Source organism: Equus quagga, chromosome 13 (assembly GCF_021613505.1).
Source record: "Equus quagga isolate Etosha38 chromosome 13, UCLA_HA_Equagga_1.0, whole genome shotgun sequence".
NCBI lineage: Eukaryota > Metazoa > Chordata > Mammalia > Perissodactyla > Equidae > Equus > Equus quagga.
Window position 1 is genome coordinate 67,424,321 of NC_060279.1, and position 17,327 is coordinate 67,441,647.

At 42.7% G+C, this 17,327-nt stretch overlaps 1 protein-coding gene across 6 annotated transcripts in view; it reads left to right on the forward strand.

The window, feature by feature from the left end:
* Window positions 1-17,045, forward strand: part of PDPR (pyruvate dehydrogenase phosphatase regulatory subunit) — a 46,611-nt gene extending 29,566 nt beyond the window's left edge. For all 6 annotated transcript variants that reach the window (XM_046680769.1, XM_046680772.1, XM_046680770.1 and 3 more), the window contains 8 exons: window positions 1,938-2,093; window positions 2,297-2,430; window positions 2,807-2,955; window positions 3,432-3,544; window positions 4,636-4,730; window positions 6,075-6,164; window positions 10,464-10,646; window positions 11,840-17,045. In XM_046680769.1, coding sequence (XP_046536725.1) covers window positions 1,938-2,093; window positions 2,297-2,430; window positions 2,807-2,955; window positions 3,432-3,544; window positions 4,636-4,730; window positions 6,075-6,164; window positions 10,464-10,646; window positions 11,840-12,244 — 1,325 coding nt within the window. In that variant the 3' untranslated portion in view covers window positions 12,245-17,045. The remainder of the gene's footprint in view (window positions 1-1,937; window positions 2,094-2,296; window positions 2,431-2,806; window positions 2,956-3,431; window positions 3,545-4,635; window positions 4,731-6,074; window positions 6,165-10,463; window positions 10,647-11,839) is intronic.
* The last annotated feature ends 282 nt before the right edge of the window (window positions 17,046-17,327 follow it).

The window sequence follows — 17,327 nt, forward strand, 5'->3', positions numbered from 1 at the left end:
GTAGAAGAGGACTTAGGCTGGGAGTTCCTGTCAGACTCCCCGCAGCAGCTTCCTGTTCATTCCCAGCATGGCCTGCTTTCCACTTTGCCTGGAAGACCCTGTGTCAGAGCGAATGCTCTCGCTCTCCACTGGGTCTTGAAGATATGGTTTGCTTTCCAAGGCAGAGAATTTGCCAAGTTATTCTCAAAGCTTCAAGCTTCTCTGAGTGATTTTTGTCATTAACCCCTTATACGCTAGCAAGATAGGAAACCACTTCTCATGTAAACACAAAACATACATTCTTGCTCTCTTTGTCCTTGACCTTGGTTCCCTCCAGCTTTGAAGGACTGGCCTCTTCATTTTAACTTATTACCCTACCTTGTCTCTGATTTATTTTCCCATAAACCCTTAGAGACAGCTTTTGTATGAGGAATTGAACCAAATCAGATTGTAATATCATTTTCCTATACTGAGGAACTATTCTCAGACTTTGCCAAAATATATCAATATTTCAGATATATTTATGCTCAGGACTAAGTTCCTACATTGGTTGTGACCACCATTCTTGATTAAGAATGAACTGTTGGGGGCCGACCCAATGGCATAGTGGTTAAGTTCGTGTGCTCCACTTTGGTGGCCCAGGGTTTGTGAGTTTGGATCCCGGGTGTGGACCTACACAGTGCTCATCAAGCCATGCTGTGGTGGCGTACCACATACAAAATAGAGGAAGATTGGCACAGATGTTAGCTCAGTGGCAGTCTTCCTCAAGCAAAAAGTGGAAGATTGGCAACAGATATTAGCTTAGGGCCAATCTTCCTCACCATAAAAAAAGAATGAACTGTTGTTTCAGTAGGGAAGTTCCATTCACAATGAGGCCTTTGGATGACCTTTACCACCTGCATGCTCACTTTTGTCCTGTGACAGGGAACTCATGTCCATGGGAGATAAAAGACCTGCAGCACTGTGTGTAACTGCTAAGGTTCTTTATTTTTAACAACTCTGGTTAAAATGTTGAACTATTGTTAGTCTAGATTTCCCCATCCATAGTTACTTTAGAACCTGTGCAATCATAATTGAGCTTCTCCTTGATGAGACGACACTTTTCGTAGTCTTCTCCAATTCTTATAAAATAGAAATTGCAGGCACCATAGAAAATGGGGAAGGGGAAAGTAGAACCTAAAGTACCAGAGGAGATGGACAGGTCGTCAGAATCTAAGGAAGCCAGTGTGGCTCCTTCTCTTTAATCTCCCAGGCTCCCCACTACCCTGATGGACCTCTTGGTTGGAATGGTGTGAGGTCAGGTCTTCTCTTTGGAAGGGACTAGAGATCACACTCTTTCTGGCTATTTTTACTTATTGCTGTTGCAGATTGGACATTAGGAGAAATGAATTCTGACCCTAGCTTTGTTATGTGAATAATGTCACTGGGACAATACTATGCAACCTGTCAGATTTCAGAGCCACCAAATCAAGGTATGCTATATGCCCTTTCACTTCAGAAATGGGTTAAATATTAGAGAGGAATTGTCTGTAACAGGTCTGAGATCCCAAGAACACAGGCACTGTTAGGAATCAAGTGCCATTTTCTTCACACTTTGGAATCACCTGTGTCCCACTTAGCTATAACCTTTGTCTCTGCTGTAGAGCTTAGCAAGGTTTAGAACTATGACTTTTCTCTCATTGTTTCTACCTACTAATTTGGAATGATGATTGTGAACAGAGACCTACAGTCATTATGTGACTCATAGTTATATAACTCTGTGGAGGGAAGATATCAGCTCTTGCAATGTTTTCTTTCTTCTGGAGCATGCTGTTAGACTGGGTACTGTTTGGCAAATTTTAGGCTACGTTAGCCCAGAAAGCATGCTCTTTTGAATAGGAACAACGCCACAGTCTAGTGGATATTGACTACTCAGCTCTGTGGCTTGTGCTTTCATAGACTGTTCTTATCTGTTTTAGCTCTGCTGTACGATCTGAAGGTTCCCCGTTGGGACTTCCAGACCGGGAGGCAGTTACGCACATCTCCCCTCTATGACCGGCTGGATGCACAAGGAGCCAGATGGATGGAGAAACATGGATTTGAGAGGCCAAAGTACTTTGTGCCACCGGACAAAGGTATGAAGAGACATACTCATTTTTGTTCTTTTTTTTTTTTTTTTGCTCTGATTCTCAGGGCAATGAAACTTAATTTTAAATGTATATAGCTTAGAATGTGTTCCTGGAATAAAAATCTGTTATACTGTGCTAAACTATACAGGGAGACTCCCAGTATAGATTCTCTCCTTTTCTCTCTTCCTTTTGTTTTTTCCTTTCTGCAGACCTCCTGGCATTGGAGCAGAGCAAGACTTTCTATAAGCCAGATTGGTTTGACATTGTGGAGTCTGAAGTCAAGTGCTGTAAGGAAGCTGTGTGTGTCATTGACATGTCCTCTTTCACAAAGTTTGAAATAACAGTAAGTCTTTGGAAACCAGTATAACAGATTAGGAAACTTGGCATGTTTATGGAATGCCTCCTGGTTTTCATCTGTCACTTCACAACTGATTCTGTAAGAACTCTGATATATTTTAGTGTCTTACCTGTATTGTATTGTAAGTTTTCTGAATTTCTCGCTCTTTGTTTCTGGCTTTTAATCTGCTTGCAGAGGCCTGTTTATCATTAGAATCAATAGCTAGCTTTCTCTGGAGCTTCTTGCAGTGGAGTAAATCTGCAAATATTGTTGCCTGAGTACTGGCTAATTGAGTTTTCCCAGCAAGTCCCATTGCCTGTCAGGCCGCGTTACTCAGCCAGATGCTCTTGCGCTCACTCTGCTTTGTTCCCTAACCCTACAGTCCACCGGGGATCAGGCATTAGAAATTCTACAGTACCTCTTCTCCAATGACCTTGATGTGCCTGTGGGCCACATCGTGCATACTGGCATGCTCAACGAGGGTGGAGGGTATGAAAATGACTGCAGCATAGCGCGACTGAGCAAGCGCAGGTGAGGATGACCGCCAGCCGCCCTGCTTCCTCCCACACCGCTTCCTTAAGGGTGCTGTGGCAGAGCAGAGCACCCAACTCACTTTCCAGGAAACCATACTTAGACCAAGGACAAAAAAAGTTCATTGACTCATGGCCAGTTTCTTAGCAGCCCAGTACAAAAAGAAGTCACCAGAAAAAGAAAAAAGAAACCAGATTATATAAAACGATGTGGAAAAATTAGTTACCTTACTAGGAGAAGATGCCTAATCTCAAATTATTAGGTCTGTATAATTTCTTGGCAGTAACAGGAAGCCAGAATCTTTCGTTTTGTCCTCATGTGGTATATCCTAGAATCCTGTGCTACTGGCCCTCCCTGAAAGCTAAGAGGTCATTTGCCAATATTCTGCTCATTGCTTTGAAACAATCTGAGAACTTGCTTCCTTCCCGGTCCTTTGTCTGCTGCCTGGTTTTGATTACTTTGGGTCTTACTTTCAGTTTCTTCATGATTTCTCCAACCGACCAGCAGGTCCACTGTTGGGCCTGGCTTAAGAAACACATGCCACAAGACAGCAACCTGCTTCTGGAGGATGTCACCTGGAAATACACTGGTAAGGTGGCCCTCTAGGGTCAGCTGTGCAAGAAAAGGCCAGCCAGTACAGCTTTGTCTTCTCCATTTGCCTTCTTTATATTTGACATTTCAGAATTGAGTGTCAGAAGTGTGGAGGAGGCTCTCTGGCCATAGGAAGTGGATCTCTGATCCTCCCCACGTGTTCATAAGTGCAGTGTGTGATGGGCTAGTGCTTCCGTTTCTGTTGTTCACTGTGATATCCGCCACAGCCAGCATGTAGGAATGCAAATATTGTTGAATGAATGAGTAAATCATTTTTAATTTATTAAAGTCATTAGCTTTTTTTCTTTTAAATGAGTGAATAATTTTTAAGGACTACTTCAATCTCCTGATCCTCTCTTCCTCAGCAGTTCTGTTGGGGGAGCGGCCTCCCTTCTTCCACCTTATTCCAAGTTTAACCCCTCCCTCCCCCCACTTAACTGACTCCTGCCCCTCACCCCACCAGGCCCTCATTCTCAATTCATCGTAACAGCAAATATGATTAACTTCTTGCTACAAGATTGGCAAACTACAGAATCTTATTGAAGCAAAGTTGTTTTCTAGCCCATATGAGGGTAGTTGATGTGTAATTAGTATAAGCTGCTGTCACAAACATGACAGAACCCAGGGTGGTTGGGCAGCTCTCCTGTGGGTGCTCATTTGGGATTGGAGCATTTTCCATCATGTAGGCATACTGGGAAGAGGAAGGGAATGGGAATTGAGTAGGGGGTTTATGGCCAGTCCTAGAAGTTGGCTCCTATTCCATTGGCCAGGACTTGGTCTCCTGATCCCATCTAACTGCACAGGAGACTATGCAATGTTGTCTTCCTGTGTACCCAGAAGAGGAAACCCACTAGCCAGGCTCTTTGATGCCGGTGGTCAGTAGCTGCATGTAGCAGGCCTGTCAGGAGAGGTGTATTTGCCAGAATCAGGGTGCTCTGTGTCCATCCTTGGATTGCCTAAACAAAGGGATGCTTTCGTGGTCTTGCCACCTAGGCCTGGCTGTAGGTGAGCAAGTGCAGAACAAACCTTTCCCATTGGCTCAGCTCTTCACCTGGAGCAGCCAGACATCTCTTGTTCTTTTCGGTTTAGCCCTCAATCTGATTGGTCCTCGAGCTGTGGATGTGCTGTCCGAATTGTCCTATGCCCCTATGACTCCAGACCACTTCCCAAGTCTGTTTTGCAAGGTAGGTTCTGGTAAAGTTCTAGTTTTTAAATGGGCAGGGAATATTTTTTTTGTAGAGATGGCAATTACATGTTCTCACTATGACGTTAGCACCCACAAAGTGTGTTTTTTTTATTAAGCAAACAAAATTAATAGATTCATTTCTTTATTTTTTCCACCCTTCAAGGTTTCATTATTTAATAAGCATTAGGATATCTTTGAAGTGGATTTAGCTTCTCTGAATATCAGTTCTATACATTTATTGCTTTCTGTAGCAGTGGATTAAATTTTTCAAGTTACGAGATTATAACACTGACACCAAAAAATGCCAGTCGAGGTGAGGTCCCTTCTCTCCATGCAAGGCTTCCTCTTTTCCATTCACAGAGTAATTTCTGTGTATGTGGCATCTTTGGGTAAGAAATGGTTTAGGTGAATCCCTAAACAGTTTACATAATTTTCACTATAACTGAGTGAAACAGATTGTATCTAAATAAAAGAAATGATAACTGAATATGAAGCGGCTGATTAGAGAGGTCCAAACAGACGTTTTGGCAACCTGTAACAAGCAGCTGCGGGACAGTTATGACAGAGGCTCTTTGAAGTTCAAACCAAAGTTGGGATCCACTGATTTTACAGGCTAATTGATTTTACAGTGTCCCTTTTCTCCATGGCAGAGTGAAAGCCACGGAAAACTCTCACTGTTAGCCATCAGCAGACCCCTTCCCAGGACTTTGCTGCCTGAAGGAGTGATCCGTCTGCATGCACCTACCAAGTACAACATTGTGTCGGGCCTCCTGTGGAAACATTTTAGTACTGTCTGGGACTTACCACTTTCCTTTATAGGAAGAGTAGTTGAGTCAGAGGCCCATTAGGTAACTCAGCTGCTCTAAATACATTTTGAACGTTAGAAGCCTGGTCTCTGACCCCAGGGTAGCAGGTGAACCATGTTCTGTGGGCATCAGGCATCATCTTTTGTGGGGCAAGTGCCCCTGAGAAGACATTTGCCTGGTCTTCATTGCTCTCAATGTCCCTGACTAAAACAAAGCTTTAGCAGGACTTTGCAAAAAGAAATATTTCATGCTTGTCAAAGACTTTGCCTCCACTTTGTACCAGCTGCTTGGCTAGCACTCCTGAAATGGCGATACTCCTGAGAAGATACGTTGTAAAGGCTGTGCTCCATTCCTAATGCCGGGAAACACACCTGAAGATGGAATTCTTTCATTCACGTGTGTCTCCTTTAGAGTCAAACAAAGGGCGCAGAGCTAATGAGAGGGGTCTCCCTCAGGTTTCACTCCTTTAACAACATGTTGAGTGCCCACTTCCCCTGAGGAGTTTCCATGCTGACCGTCTCCCTTTATTTCCACAGGAGATGAGTGTGGGCTATGCGAACGGGATCCGGGTGATGAGCATGACCCACACGGGAGAGCCGGGATTCATGCTGTATATCCCTATAGAGGTGAGACCCATGGAAGGCAGGTGTGCTGGCTTTCCCACACCCACTGAGCACTGGCAGGGTTAGGGGGCCATCTCTGATTAGGCCTTGGTAATTGAGGTAGGCTGCATTAAACAGATTTTAACATTTTTGACTAAGTTATTTTACTTCTTTTGAATAGGTAATACATTTACAAGGTTTAAAAATAAAGACCTATAGGGGCCGGCCCCGTGGCCGAGTGGTTAAGTTTGTGTGCTCCACTTCAGCGGCCCAGGGTTTCACTGATTCAAATCCTGGGTGCAGACATGACACCGCTCATCAGGCCATGCTGAGGCGGCGTCCCACATGCCACAAATAGAAGGACCCACAACTAAAAATATACAACTATGTACCAGGGGGCTTTGGGGAGAAAAAAGGAAAAATAAAATCTTTTAAAAATAAAGACGGACCTATAAAAAGTATTCAGTTTCACCTGACCAGTTCCCACCAACCACCACTAATGATAAAACTGTTAGTTTTTTTGTACGTCGTGTCGGATTGTGCATATGTAAGCAAGTTCAAGGACATGTTCTTTACCCCCTTTTTGGAAACACAAACAGAAGCATACTGCTGTTCTTCATCTTGATTTTTTCACTTAACAATTTATCTTAGAGGTCTTTCTCTGTCAATATCTAAAGAAAAAGAGCTTCCTCTTTTTTTCTTTATTTTTTAACAGTGGTATAGTATTCCATCAAATAGCAGAATCATAATTTATTTAACCAGTCTAGTACTATAGACATTTTTGGTGTTTCTTGTCCTTTGCTATTATAAAAAATTCTGCACTGTATGAGAGTGCCTTTTTCCTTATCACATGGAGCAACACATAGAGTTGTCAAACCTTAGGCTGATAGGTACAAAATAGTTTGTCGGTGCAGTTTTAATTTCCCTTATGCACGAGATTGGGCAACTTATCAAAACACAGGTAAAAGCCCATCTACAGGCCTCCCCAGTTCTGCCTGCCCATTCTGCACACTGTGGTTTCACCGTCTTCTCTGCCTCTCACTCCTTGCCAGTCTCTGAACAAGCTTCTGCCTTTACACTGTTCTTTCCCCTTGGCACGTCCTTCCTCCAGAGAGACTCCCGAGCTCACAGCCACACCTGCTGCAGATCTTAGTCACGTGTCACCTTGATGAGGCCTTAAAGTTGCAACTCCCCCTGCCCCCCACCAGTTCTCCTTGGCCTCCTTCCCCGTTTCATTTTTGTCCATAGTGCTTACAGCTGTCTAATAAAATATATTTTCTCTGTTTCATTCGTGAGATTACCCGTTTAAAAATGTAAGTTCCCTGAGGGTAGGGATATTTGTCTGTTTTAACTTTTAGATCCCTAGAACCTAGAGAAGTACTTGGCACATAGTAAATACTTAATGAACGTTGTGTGAATGAATGTTCTGGTCATAGCCTTTGTCCATTTTTGTATTGAATTATTGGTCTTTTTACCAATTTAGGCGTTCTCAGACAGCCCTTGTTGTTGAAAGTTTTTTTTTTCTAGTTTGTCATTTGTCTTTTGATTTTTTGTGTTTTTTGCCATGTAGAAGGGTTTTTAAATTTACTTTTTATTATGGAAAATGTTTCATATGTTGCATAAGTTTTTTTTCAATTTTTATGTAGTTGAATTGATCAGTCTTTTCCTTTGTGGTTTCTAGAGTTTGACACATAGAAGGGGCTTCCTCACTCTGGGGTTATAAATTTTTTCCAGTTTTCTTCTGGTGCTTTTATAGTTTGCATTGTTGCTGTTTATAGGTTTATGGGGTTTTTTTAAAAAAATGTAAATGCCTCCATCCTTTTGCATAGTCTCTTGATGCACCTTATGAGGTATGGATCAAGCTGGTTTTTTCCACATGGATAACCAATTGATGTGAGATTCTACCTTTATCAGATACTAAATTCCTATATGTATTTTAGTTTATTTCTGGACTTTTATTCTGTTCTGTTGGTCTACTGTTCATGATCCAGGATCACACTGTTTTAGTTACTGAGTCTTCATTATATATTTTAATATTTGGTAGTGTTTATCCTCCCTCATAGCTTGGAAAAGAATAATTCCTGTTTCCTTATTTTCCCATGTAAACTTTATAATCATCTGGTTAAAACAAAATAAAAATGCACTGATGATATTTTTTGGATTGTGTCACATTTATAAATTAGGGAGAATTGACATTCTTTTGATGTGTTGAATCTTAGAAAATATGCCTTTTATTTTTTATTCTTTTTTTTTGTGACCTTCAGAGGTATCTGAGTTTCCTTCAAATAGATATTATACATTTAAGTTTATTTGAATATTTTGTTGTTGTTGTGAATGAGAATGGTGTCTTTGTTCCATTATCTTCGAAGTAATTATGATTTATGAAAGCTATTTTCTTCAGTATATTAATTCTTTAACCTATTTTCTTACTAAATTATCTTATTGTTTTTGTTTTTTAGTTGATTCTCTGGAATTTCCAGAGTTCAATCTTACCATATACAGTCATGCACTGCATAACAATGCTTCAGTCAACAATGGACCACATCTACAACGGTGGTCCCATAAGATTATAATGGAGCTAAAAAATTCCTACCACCTAGCCCACCTATGATGGTTGTAGCCATCATAACATTGTAGCACAACACATTACTTACATGTTTGTGGTGATGCTGGGGACAGCTCCATGCATTATTGCCCCTGAAGGCCTTCCAATGGGACAAGATGTGGAGGTGGAAAACAGTGATATTGATGATCCTGACTCTGTGTAGGCCTAGGCTTGTGTGTTTGCTTGTGTCTTAATTTTTTTTTTTTAAAGTTTAAAATGTAAAAAAAATTAAAATTTTAAAAATAGAACAACACTTATGGAATAAGGATATAAAGAAAGAAAATATTTTTGTACAGCTGTACAATGTGTTATTACACTTTTTTTTTTTAAAAGATTGGCACCAGAGCTAACAACTGTTGTCAATCTTTTTTTTTTATTCTTCCCCCCAGAGCCCCCCAGTACATAGTTGTATATTCTAGTTGTGAGTGCCTCTGGTTGTGCTGTGTGGGACGCCACCTCAGCATGGCCTGATGAACAGTGCCATGTCCGCACCCAGGATCCAAACCGGCGAAACCCTGGGCTGCTGAAGCGGAGCGGGCGAACTTTACTACTTGGCCACAGGGCCGGCCCATTATGTTTTAAGCTAAGTGTTCGTACAAGAGAGTCAAAGTTTTAAAAAATTAAGAAGTTTATGAAGTAAAGTTACAGTAAGCTAAGGTTATTGTTGAAGAAGATTTTTTTTTTTTTTTTAAAGATTTTATTATTTCCTTTTTCTCCCCAAAGCCCCCCGGTACATAGTTGTATATTCTTCGTTGTGGGTTCTTCTAGTTGTGGCACGTGGGACGCTGCCTCAGCGTGGTCTGATGAGCAGTGCCATGTCCGCGCCCAGGATTCGAACCAACGAAACACTGGGCCGCCTGCAGCGGAGCACGCGAACTTAACCACTCGGCCACGGGGCCAGCCCCAAGAAAATTTTTTTTTTTATAAACTTACTGTAGCCTAAGTGTACGGTGTTTGTAAAGCCTACAGTAGTGAAGAGGAATGTCCTAGGCCTTCGCGTTCACTCACCACTCACTCAGAGAAACTTCCGGTCCTGCACGCTCCATTCATCCTAAGTGCCCTGCACAGGTGTACCCTTTTCCTATCTTTTATGTCGTATTTTTACTCTACCCTTCTCTGTGTTTAGATACCCAAACACCATTGTGTTGCAGGTGCCTATAGTATTTAGTGTAGTAACATGCTGTACAGGTTTGTAGCCTGGGAGCAATAGGCTAGACCCCATAGCCTAGGGATGCAGTAGGCTCTATCACCTAGGTTTGTGTAAGTACACTCCATGATGTTTGCACAACGAAATCGCCTGACATTGCGTTTCTTAGAACTTATCCCTGTCATTAAGTGTCACATACCTGTACAAATAGTATAGTTTTTCTTCTTTCTTGAGAAGCAGTTGTGAGACTGGTCATTTCCTCAGTGGTGAGAATGCTTGTATGAGCTTTTTAATAATTGCTGTATACTTAGGTCACTCTCCTAAATGTTTTAGACAAGTGAAAAGATAGGGATGCTGTTTTCATGGAGCTTAAGTTGGGTTAAGGGGGCCTGACTCGTTACTCCTGGGCTGTATGTAGCACTTTCGTTTGTTGAGGATGTGGCATCCTGAGAATTTTAGACAAGCTTCTCCCTCGTCCAGGTTAGTACATGAGCCAGCAGGCACTGCCAGACACATTCCATGTTTAATTCCGAAGGTCTCCTGGTTACTAACCTTTCATCTCTCCCTCTAGTATGCCCTGCATGTTTACAATGAAGTGATGAGTGTTGGGCAGAAATATGGAATCCGGAATGCTGGGTATTATGCTCTTCGTAGTCTCCGAATTGAGAAGTTTTTTGCCTTCTGGGGTCAGGATTTAAATACCCTCACCACCCCGCTGGAATGTGGACGAGAGTCTTGGGTGAAATTAGAGAAGGTACTGTATCTCTGCACACTCTACACTGTCACTCAGCTTCCTGAGTAGTGGGTCTGCCGTAGAGTAGGAAGAGGAGCTGATGTGGAAGGAGAGGTGTACGAGGATTGAGACCCTGGTGATAGCATCAAGTGACTCATGACAATTAGGATGTGCTTAGAATGAAAAATGTATCTATGGGATAAAACATCTTAATATGAAAACATAATACATGCACAACACTTATTTGGAGCACTACGCTCTCTTTTAGACTGAATGCTCTGGGAAGTCTGATTCATTAACATGCCTTAAATATTTGTACAAATTAGCATCTTACATTCAGTTGCCTAATTTTTGTTTCTTTTCAGAGTAATATATGAACATGATTTTTTTTTTAAATTATAGTTCGACAGGGTATTTGGTGAAGAGTCTCTTTTCCACCTCTGAACCCCACCCAGTCTCACTGTCAACTTCACCAGAAGCAGCACTTTCCTGTCTCTCCTTAGGGGAGCGTCAGCATGGTGCAAACAGGAGTGTACAGTTTCCCGTCACCTGTCTAGCCTAGATGGTGGATACTGCCTGCTGGCTATGTTGCACCTTGCTTTTTTCACTAGCAACACATCTTGGCAATCATTCTTTCTCAGTACAGTAGATCTACAGTATTCTTTTTGAGCAATTACAGATAACTGTTTTCCTCTGATATAAAAGTAATGAATATTTATTTGGGAAAACAGGGAAAAATATAAAGAAGAAAATTAAAATCATTCATATTTTATCTATTCATAATTACTGTTGAGTTTATTTTATCCTGTTCATGTTTTTTGTACATAGCATTTATAAATATATATGCATTGAATACAGATTTCTGCATGGACTTTTTGTTGGGATTATATAAAAACATTTTTCTGAAACAATTCTAGCAAATATTTTTGAATGTCAATTTTTCTTCCTAAATGTTTTTCCTCTGTGTGGTCTTGTGACTGAAATCTGTATTTACAAAATAGAAAAAAGAAAAATTCTCTGATGATGTCTTTTTATATTGTGAGTGTACTTTTTAACATGGAGTAAACACTCCATTTCCCCAAAGCTTGCTTGCAGGGTTGGGGAGAGAGTGCTGCACTCCACTGCGGTGACACCAGGGGAACCTTCCCTCTGTGCTGCTCAGGTGCCAAAAGTCAGAGTGTAGACGACATCTCAGCATTGCCTTTCTTTCCTAGGGGATGGATTTCATTGGGCGAGATGCCCTGCTGCAGCAGAAGCAGAATGGGGTATATAAACGCTTCACCATGTTCATCCTGGATGACCACGACACAGACCTGGACCTCTGGCCTTGGTGGGGAGAGCCCATTTACCGAAACGGGCAGTATGTTGGCAAGACCACCAGCAGTGCCTACAGCTACACCCTAGAGCGCCACGTTTGCCTAGGCTTTGTGCACAATTTCTCCGAGGACACTGGGGAAGAACAGGTGGTGACAACAGATTTCATCAACCGGGGAGAGTATGAGATTGACATCGCGGGTCACCGGTTCCAGGCCAAGGCCAAGCTCTACCCAGTTGCCTCCCTCGTCACCCATAAGCGCCGAAAGGATGACGTGGAGCTAAGTGACTTGCATGGGAAGTGATGCCAGGCAGTCTCGCTGCCTCCCATCTTCTCACCATCTTAGGAGCTTGTCCTCCTCCTGAGCCTGACCCTTTTGATTTAAGCTTTGCCTCCCATCTCCTATCTCTTTGATATGATTTTAAACTTTTCCTACTTTTAAACTTTTTGCTTTGCAACCTCTCGTCCATCCATCTTCTCCTCCTCCCTTTTGCAGTTTCCCATCTCCTGATACTCACTCTGGGCCGTTCTTCCCGTCCCTCCACCCCTCTCAGATTCCCATGTGACAGGAAGCATGTCTGACAGGCAGGACAGGAGCAAACTCCAGTTGTGGAAGTAGGTTACTGTGACATCTGATTTCAAATGCTGTGTCTTAACACAAGGGAAGCTGGTGGTGTGCAGGCCTCAGGGCAAGAGTCCAGCTCCTTGGGGCTAAGTTTTCTTGGAGTAACCTGTTAATTTTGGTGGGTTGCTGTATGTTTGATAGAGCCCTGTGGAACAGTTTGTGCCTTTTAGCCAGGCAGATCATTCTCCTGTTCCACTGTGCTGATACCCTGATACCTCTAGCAAGAGGATGACCATCTACCTCATTGATGAGAGGCATCGTGTGGATGTGATCTGGTCTGTAGGAGAGATAAATAGCTAACCTGGCACCCTCCCCAGCCTCCCTACCAAACTAGTTATCATACTCTTGGGCCAGGGCCACTTGCATATAATTTCTTCATCTCTTGCTAATCTCTATAATTGAGGGGTTTTGTGTGTTTGTTTCTTGGCTGAGTAGACAAGACAGTCACAGTGTTTGAAAGGGGAAAACCATGTTGCCTTTTGTGTTGCTTATCCCAGCTGACAGGGTCTGACCTCAGGAAGTACACCACCGCTGATGCTGAGTCTTCTACGATTAAGGCAGTGCTGCTGTTCTTTCAGCTACTGAGTTCAGTCATCCCATCTTGGATTCTCCTCTGCTCTGTTGCTTGCATTTGACTTGATCAGTGCAGCCTCACCTGTCTCTCCTACAGTAGGCTCACTAGCTCAGCAACATGTTTCTCTCCCTTTAGAAGAGGGAGAAGGTAGGACGAGCCATCCTCGTTGAGTAATTGAACTTTGCTGGCCATGCTGAGGTTCAGAGAGCTACTAGAACCCCAAGTTTTGCTTCCTCCGGCACAGAACAGACAGACCCACACAGAGAAAACCCACATGGGTCCAGTGAGAGTTCTGAGTATGGAGGGCGTGCATTACACGAGCCTAGAAGACTGCTTCCCCTCTTTTCCTTCCAGGCTCTTTTTTTCTCCATCCAGCCATCTCTCCATATCCTCTGGAATAGAAAATGACTTGGGGTACCCCAAGATGGCCCTGCACACTTTTAAGGGGTATCACAGTGGTAAGTGGTATCACAGACTGTGCTATCCATCCCAATACTTCATTTTCCCTTGTGCAATAACTGCCCTGATCTGATTCCTTTTTAAGTGCCAAGTGCTGTTAGAGAAGTTAATTAAATATAGCCTTTGTTGTCTTGGTATCTTGGAAGCATTAGCTCTGATAAGTCTATAAGAATCTTAAAGATCCTTTCATTTTACCAGAGCAGCTTAAAATTCTGCCCACTCTGGCATTTCTTTGGGATCTTTGTTTATCCACTTAATCAGGCTGGTTCCTTGTAACATTACTTGTCATTTCCCCAGCCAGACCACTCCTACTTGATTACTGACTTTAGTGTCCACCCTTTTTAGGAGGGCTTAGTTGATTTAGTAAGGGAGGAGCATGTGATTAGAATTGTTTGGGGGCCTTGCTATTTGGGTGCAAATGTGTATTTAACTAGCTGAGAGATGCTGCTCCTAGGCAAAGAAGAGAGAGGAGGAGAGGTGTTGCCCAGCTGCAGAGCAGAGCTGTGAACAGCTGCTGTGAAGGACTTGGGACAGCAGGAAAAGGGCACTTGGCCAATGCGGGTGTTACCAGCAGGGAGCTGACGGACCCAAGAAGATGGAAACATGTAGCGCTAAAGGTATCACATGCTCTGCACCACTCCAAAGTCAATTTGTAAATGAAAAACTATTTGGGATTGAATCCAAAAGAAATTGTAGATTTATGCATAAATTTCATCTTGTCTAAAAATAGGAGTCACACTCCCAAGACACTGGTAAGATGTTAATCTTATGGGGCATCACTTATTTATTGAGTGCCCTGAAACATACCTATTTATCTTTTGGCACTTTAAAATTCAGCCTTGGAGTCTCTTTTGGTTCATTCAAATATAGGCAGAGTGGATCTGGTAGTTTTCTCTGTTTGGTCCTAAATCTGAAGGAGGTGAGTCTTTCCTGCCTCTTGCATAATTGACAATCAAGATACCCTCATTTCTGTGTCATTTCCATCTCTTGGACAGTGGGCCACGTGTGTTGCCCTGTGTGACAACTTAGCTCTCCCTAGAGAGTCGAGGGATTCTGGATTCTTGTGAATGGGTAGCTGGATGTTGGTCTTAGGTGGCTGGTACTTTTTTCTCTCTGAAATGATCCACCATCATCTCTTGGGGGAGAGGCTCTGCACTCCTTTCTATCTTGTTAGCATATTCAGTTGAAGAATCTTTTTGAACCTAGAAACACACAGTGTGTTGGCCTCAAGCAGATGAAGACCCAGGGTTATAAGTCTCCTATGGGTCTTCTTCTTCCTTGACGTATGTTCCAAGCCCCTAGTTCCTCATGCCCCATGTAAATCCTGTGTCTTGGCACTGCCACGGTCGTTTGACTTACATTGAAGCTTGCATCCGAAAGATGTCCCATCTGAAATCAGGATGGGAAAACTGAAAATTCAGAAAGTTTTAAGAGCAAAAAGGGTCAAGAACTACCTGCTTGGGTAGCCTGTTTGATGTCCTTTAACTTGTGTTGCAGTCACATAGCACCTCATGGGCAAGACATGCTCCAGGAGAGAGAACTGAACAATTCCCACTACATTTCCAGTGCTTTTCTGGGGAGCCTCTGTGCCCCCAAATGTGGGAGGTGGTTAACCTCAGTTTCCCTTTGGCCCCCAAAATCCCAGTTCTATAGGAGTAGAGCCCAGTCATTTTGATTCTCATCAGGAGGCGTGCAGTCCCTGGATTCTATCTCCTTGTACAGACCAAGAGTTTCACCTTCTTCCCTGGGCTTTTGTTTCTAAGAAAATAACTAAAACGTGAAAAATAACTCTAGCCTTCTCTATTACCCTGCCTTTGCATGCATTTGAAATGTTAACCCCTCCCCACCGCCACCACGTATGTGGCAGGAATGACAGCTTTCTAAAAGAGGCTTTGCTTCACTGAAGAAATGACCCACTGCCTTGATTTCTGGCTCTGTTTATCCTTGGGCTTATGGACACATTTACTGGCATCTGAGTGAGTGTTCACCATCCTTTGAGAACCTGAAGTAGATAAAGGGGAATCTTCTATGACCTGTAGTCTTGGTTCTGACCCGTAGAAGGCTGTGTCCTGGTACAACAATTGCATTGGCTTTCTTTCAGGGTTACCTGCAAGGTTCATTTTTTATCTCTTTGTTGCCGCTTGGCCAGGTAGTCAGCACGGATCCTTTTTAGTATCTAAGCTAGAGGTTTGGTCAACAGTGCTTAATTCTGTATTCAGACCTCCTACTGTTTTCATTTTCTTTCTGCACACCCCCTCCTCACATGCCTCACAAACTTTGATATAAGCAGCATTTTATCAACTTGATATAGGGAAAATTTTCATGAGTAAAGAATTTTCATCTTGCACATGGATTCAGGAGAAGCACACAAGTGGAAGAAATGGTAGATGAAATAAGATGTTTTAGGCGTTATAACCACGTCCTGCAGTAAGCCATGGATGAACTGTGGGTCTGCCTGTCAGCGCCTCCCTCCCCACTACCACTTTTGGCCTCCACTTCAAGGTGCTGAGTTGTAAGGCTCCTTCATTGTCACTATGGGGCTCCCATTTGCAGTCCCTCATCACTACAAATGCACTATTTTTCAAGAGGACTGAGTATTTTTGTATGTCTTTGCCTTCTCTTTGTCCATTAAACACCAGTTGTTCCTTGTATAATGTGATTCTTGACTTGACAGAGCAGAGCATCCCTTGGAGAATTACACATTTCTTCATGGGCCGTTTTCTCATGATATTTAGATGCACCTATTTTTATCCTTTGCAAACCTTCTGCCTTCTCATTTTTCTGTCTCTCAAGGACAGAAATTATAAGAGGTGAGGAGGATATTTTTAGCATCTGTTTCAAAAGATCTATGCCAGGGTTTCCTTTGCACACCAAGAACTGGGGCTCGGAGCACCTCTTTTCTCCAAGCCAGGTTCTAGTGCCTTACACTCCAGAATGTCACATGGTGGGTGTAGAGAGGAAGGAGGAAAAAGAAAGTAACTTCCTTTCAGTCTGACAGTTCCCATCCACCCTGCATAGCCTCTCCTTCTCCAGACAGATGGTGTGGGATAGAAAGCTTCTGCAGCTTGTTTCAGTGAAGGGTTTTCTAGCACATGGTTAACACTTTACTCTCTGGTCAACCCTTGGGATGTATGAAAGCACCACTGTAATTATTGTAAAGTGCTATAACTCATTATTTGCATTTGTAAATGTGCGGTTCAGCTCAGCCCTTTTCTGTCCCTGTGTAGAGTTTAGCATGTGGTCCTGAAGACATTCAAGGCACTTTAGTAAATGGGATCTGTCCACACAAGCCCTGGTGACTTTAGGCACACAGGGTGACCAAGCATTTCTGCCCTCCATGAATGTGATATTAACATTGTGCACTGTATTTCTATCAAGCCAGATTTCAAGTAAGATTTTCTTTTCATGTTACTAGGTTTGTAAATGAATAAACAGACATTTTAATTACTTTTGCTTTGTCTACTGGTGAAATGTTCTTCATGTGTAGTAACCCAATATATGTATTTGCCATCTCCAAAGATAAACATACATAAAACATAAAACCATTTATACCAGTGTCACCAAAGATTAGAAATTTGGAAGCCGAGGTAAAGAGGCATTTATGGTGGTGGCATGGCTGGGGAGAAAAGCCTCTAGTCCTCCTCTTGGAGTCACTATCCCTCTCACTGGATTTGGCATCCTGCCTTACAGCTGACTTCATGGTAAGAACCTAGCACTTGACACATCACC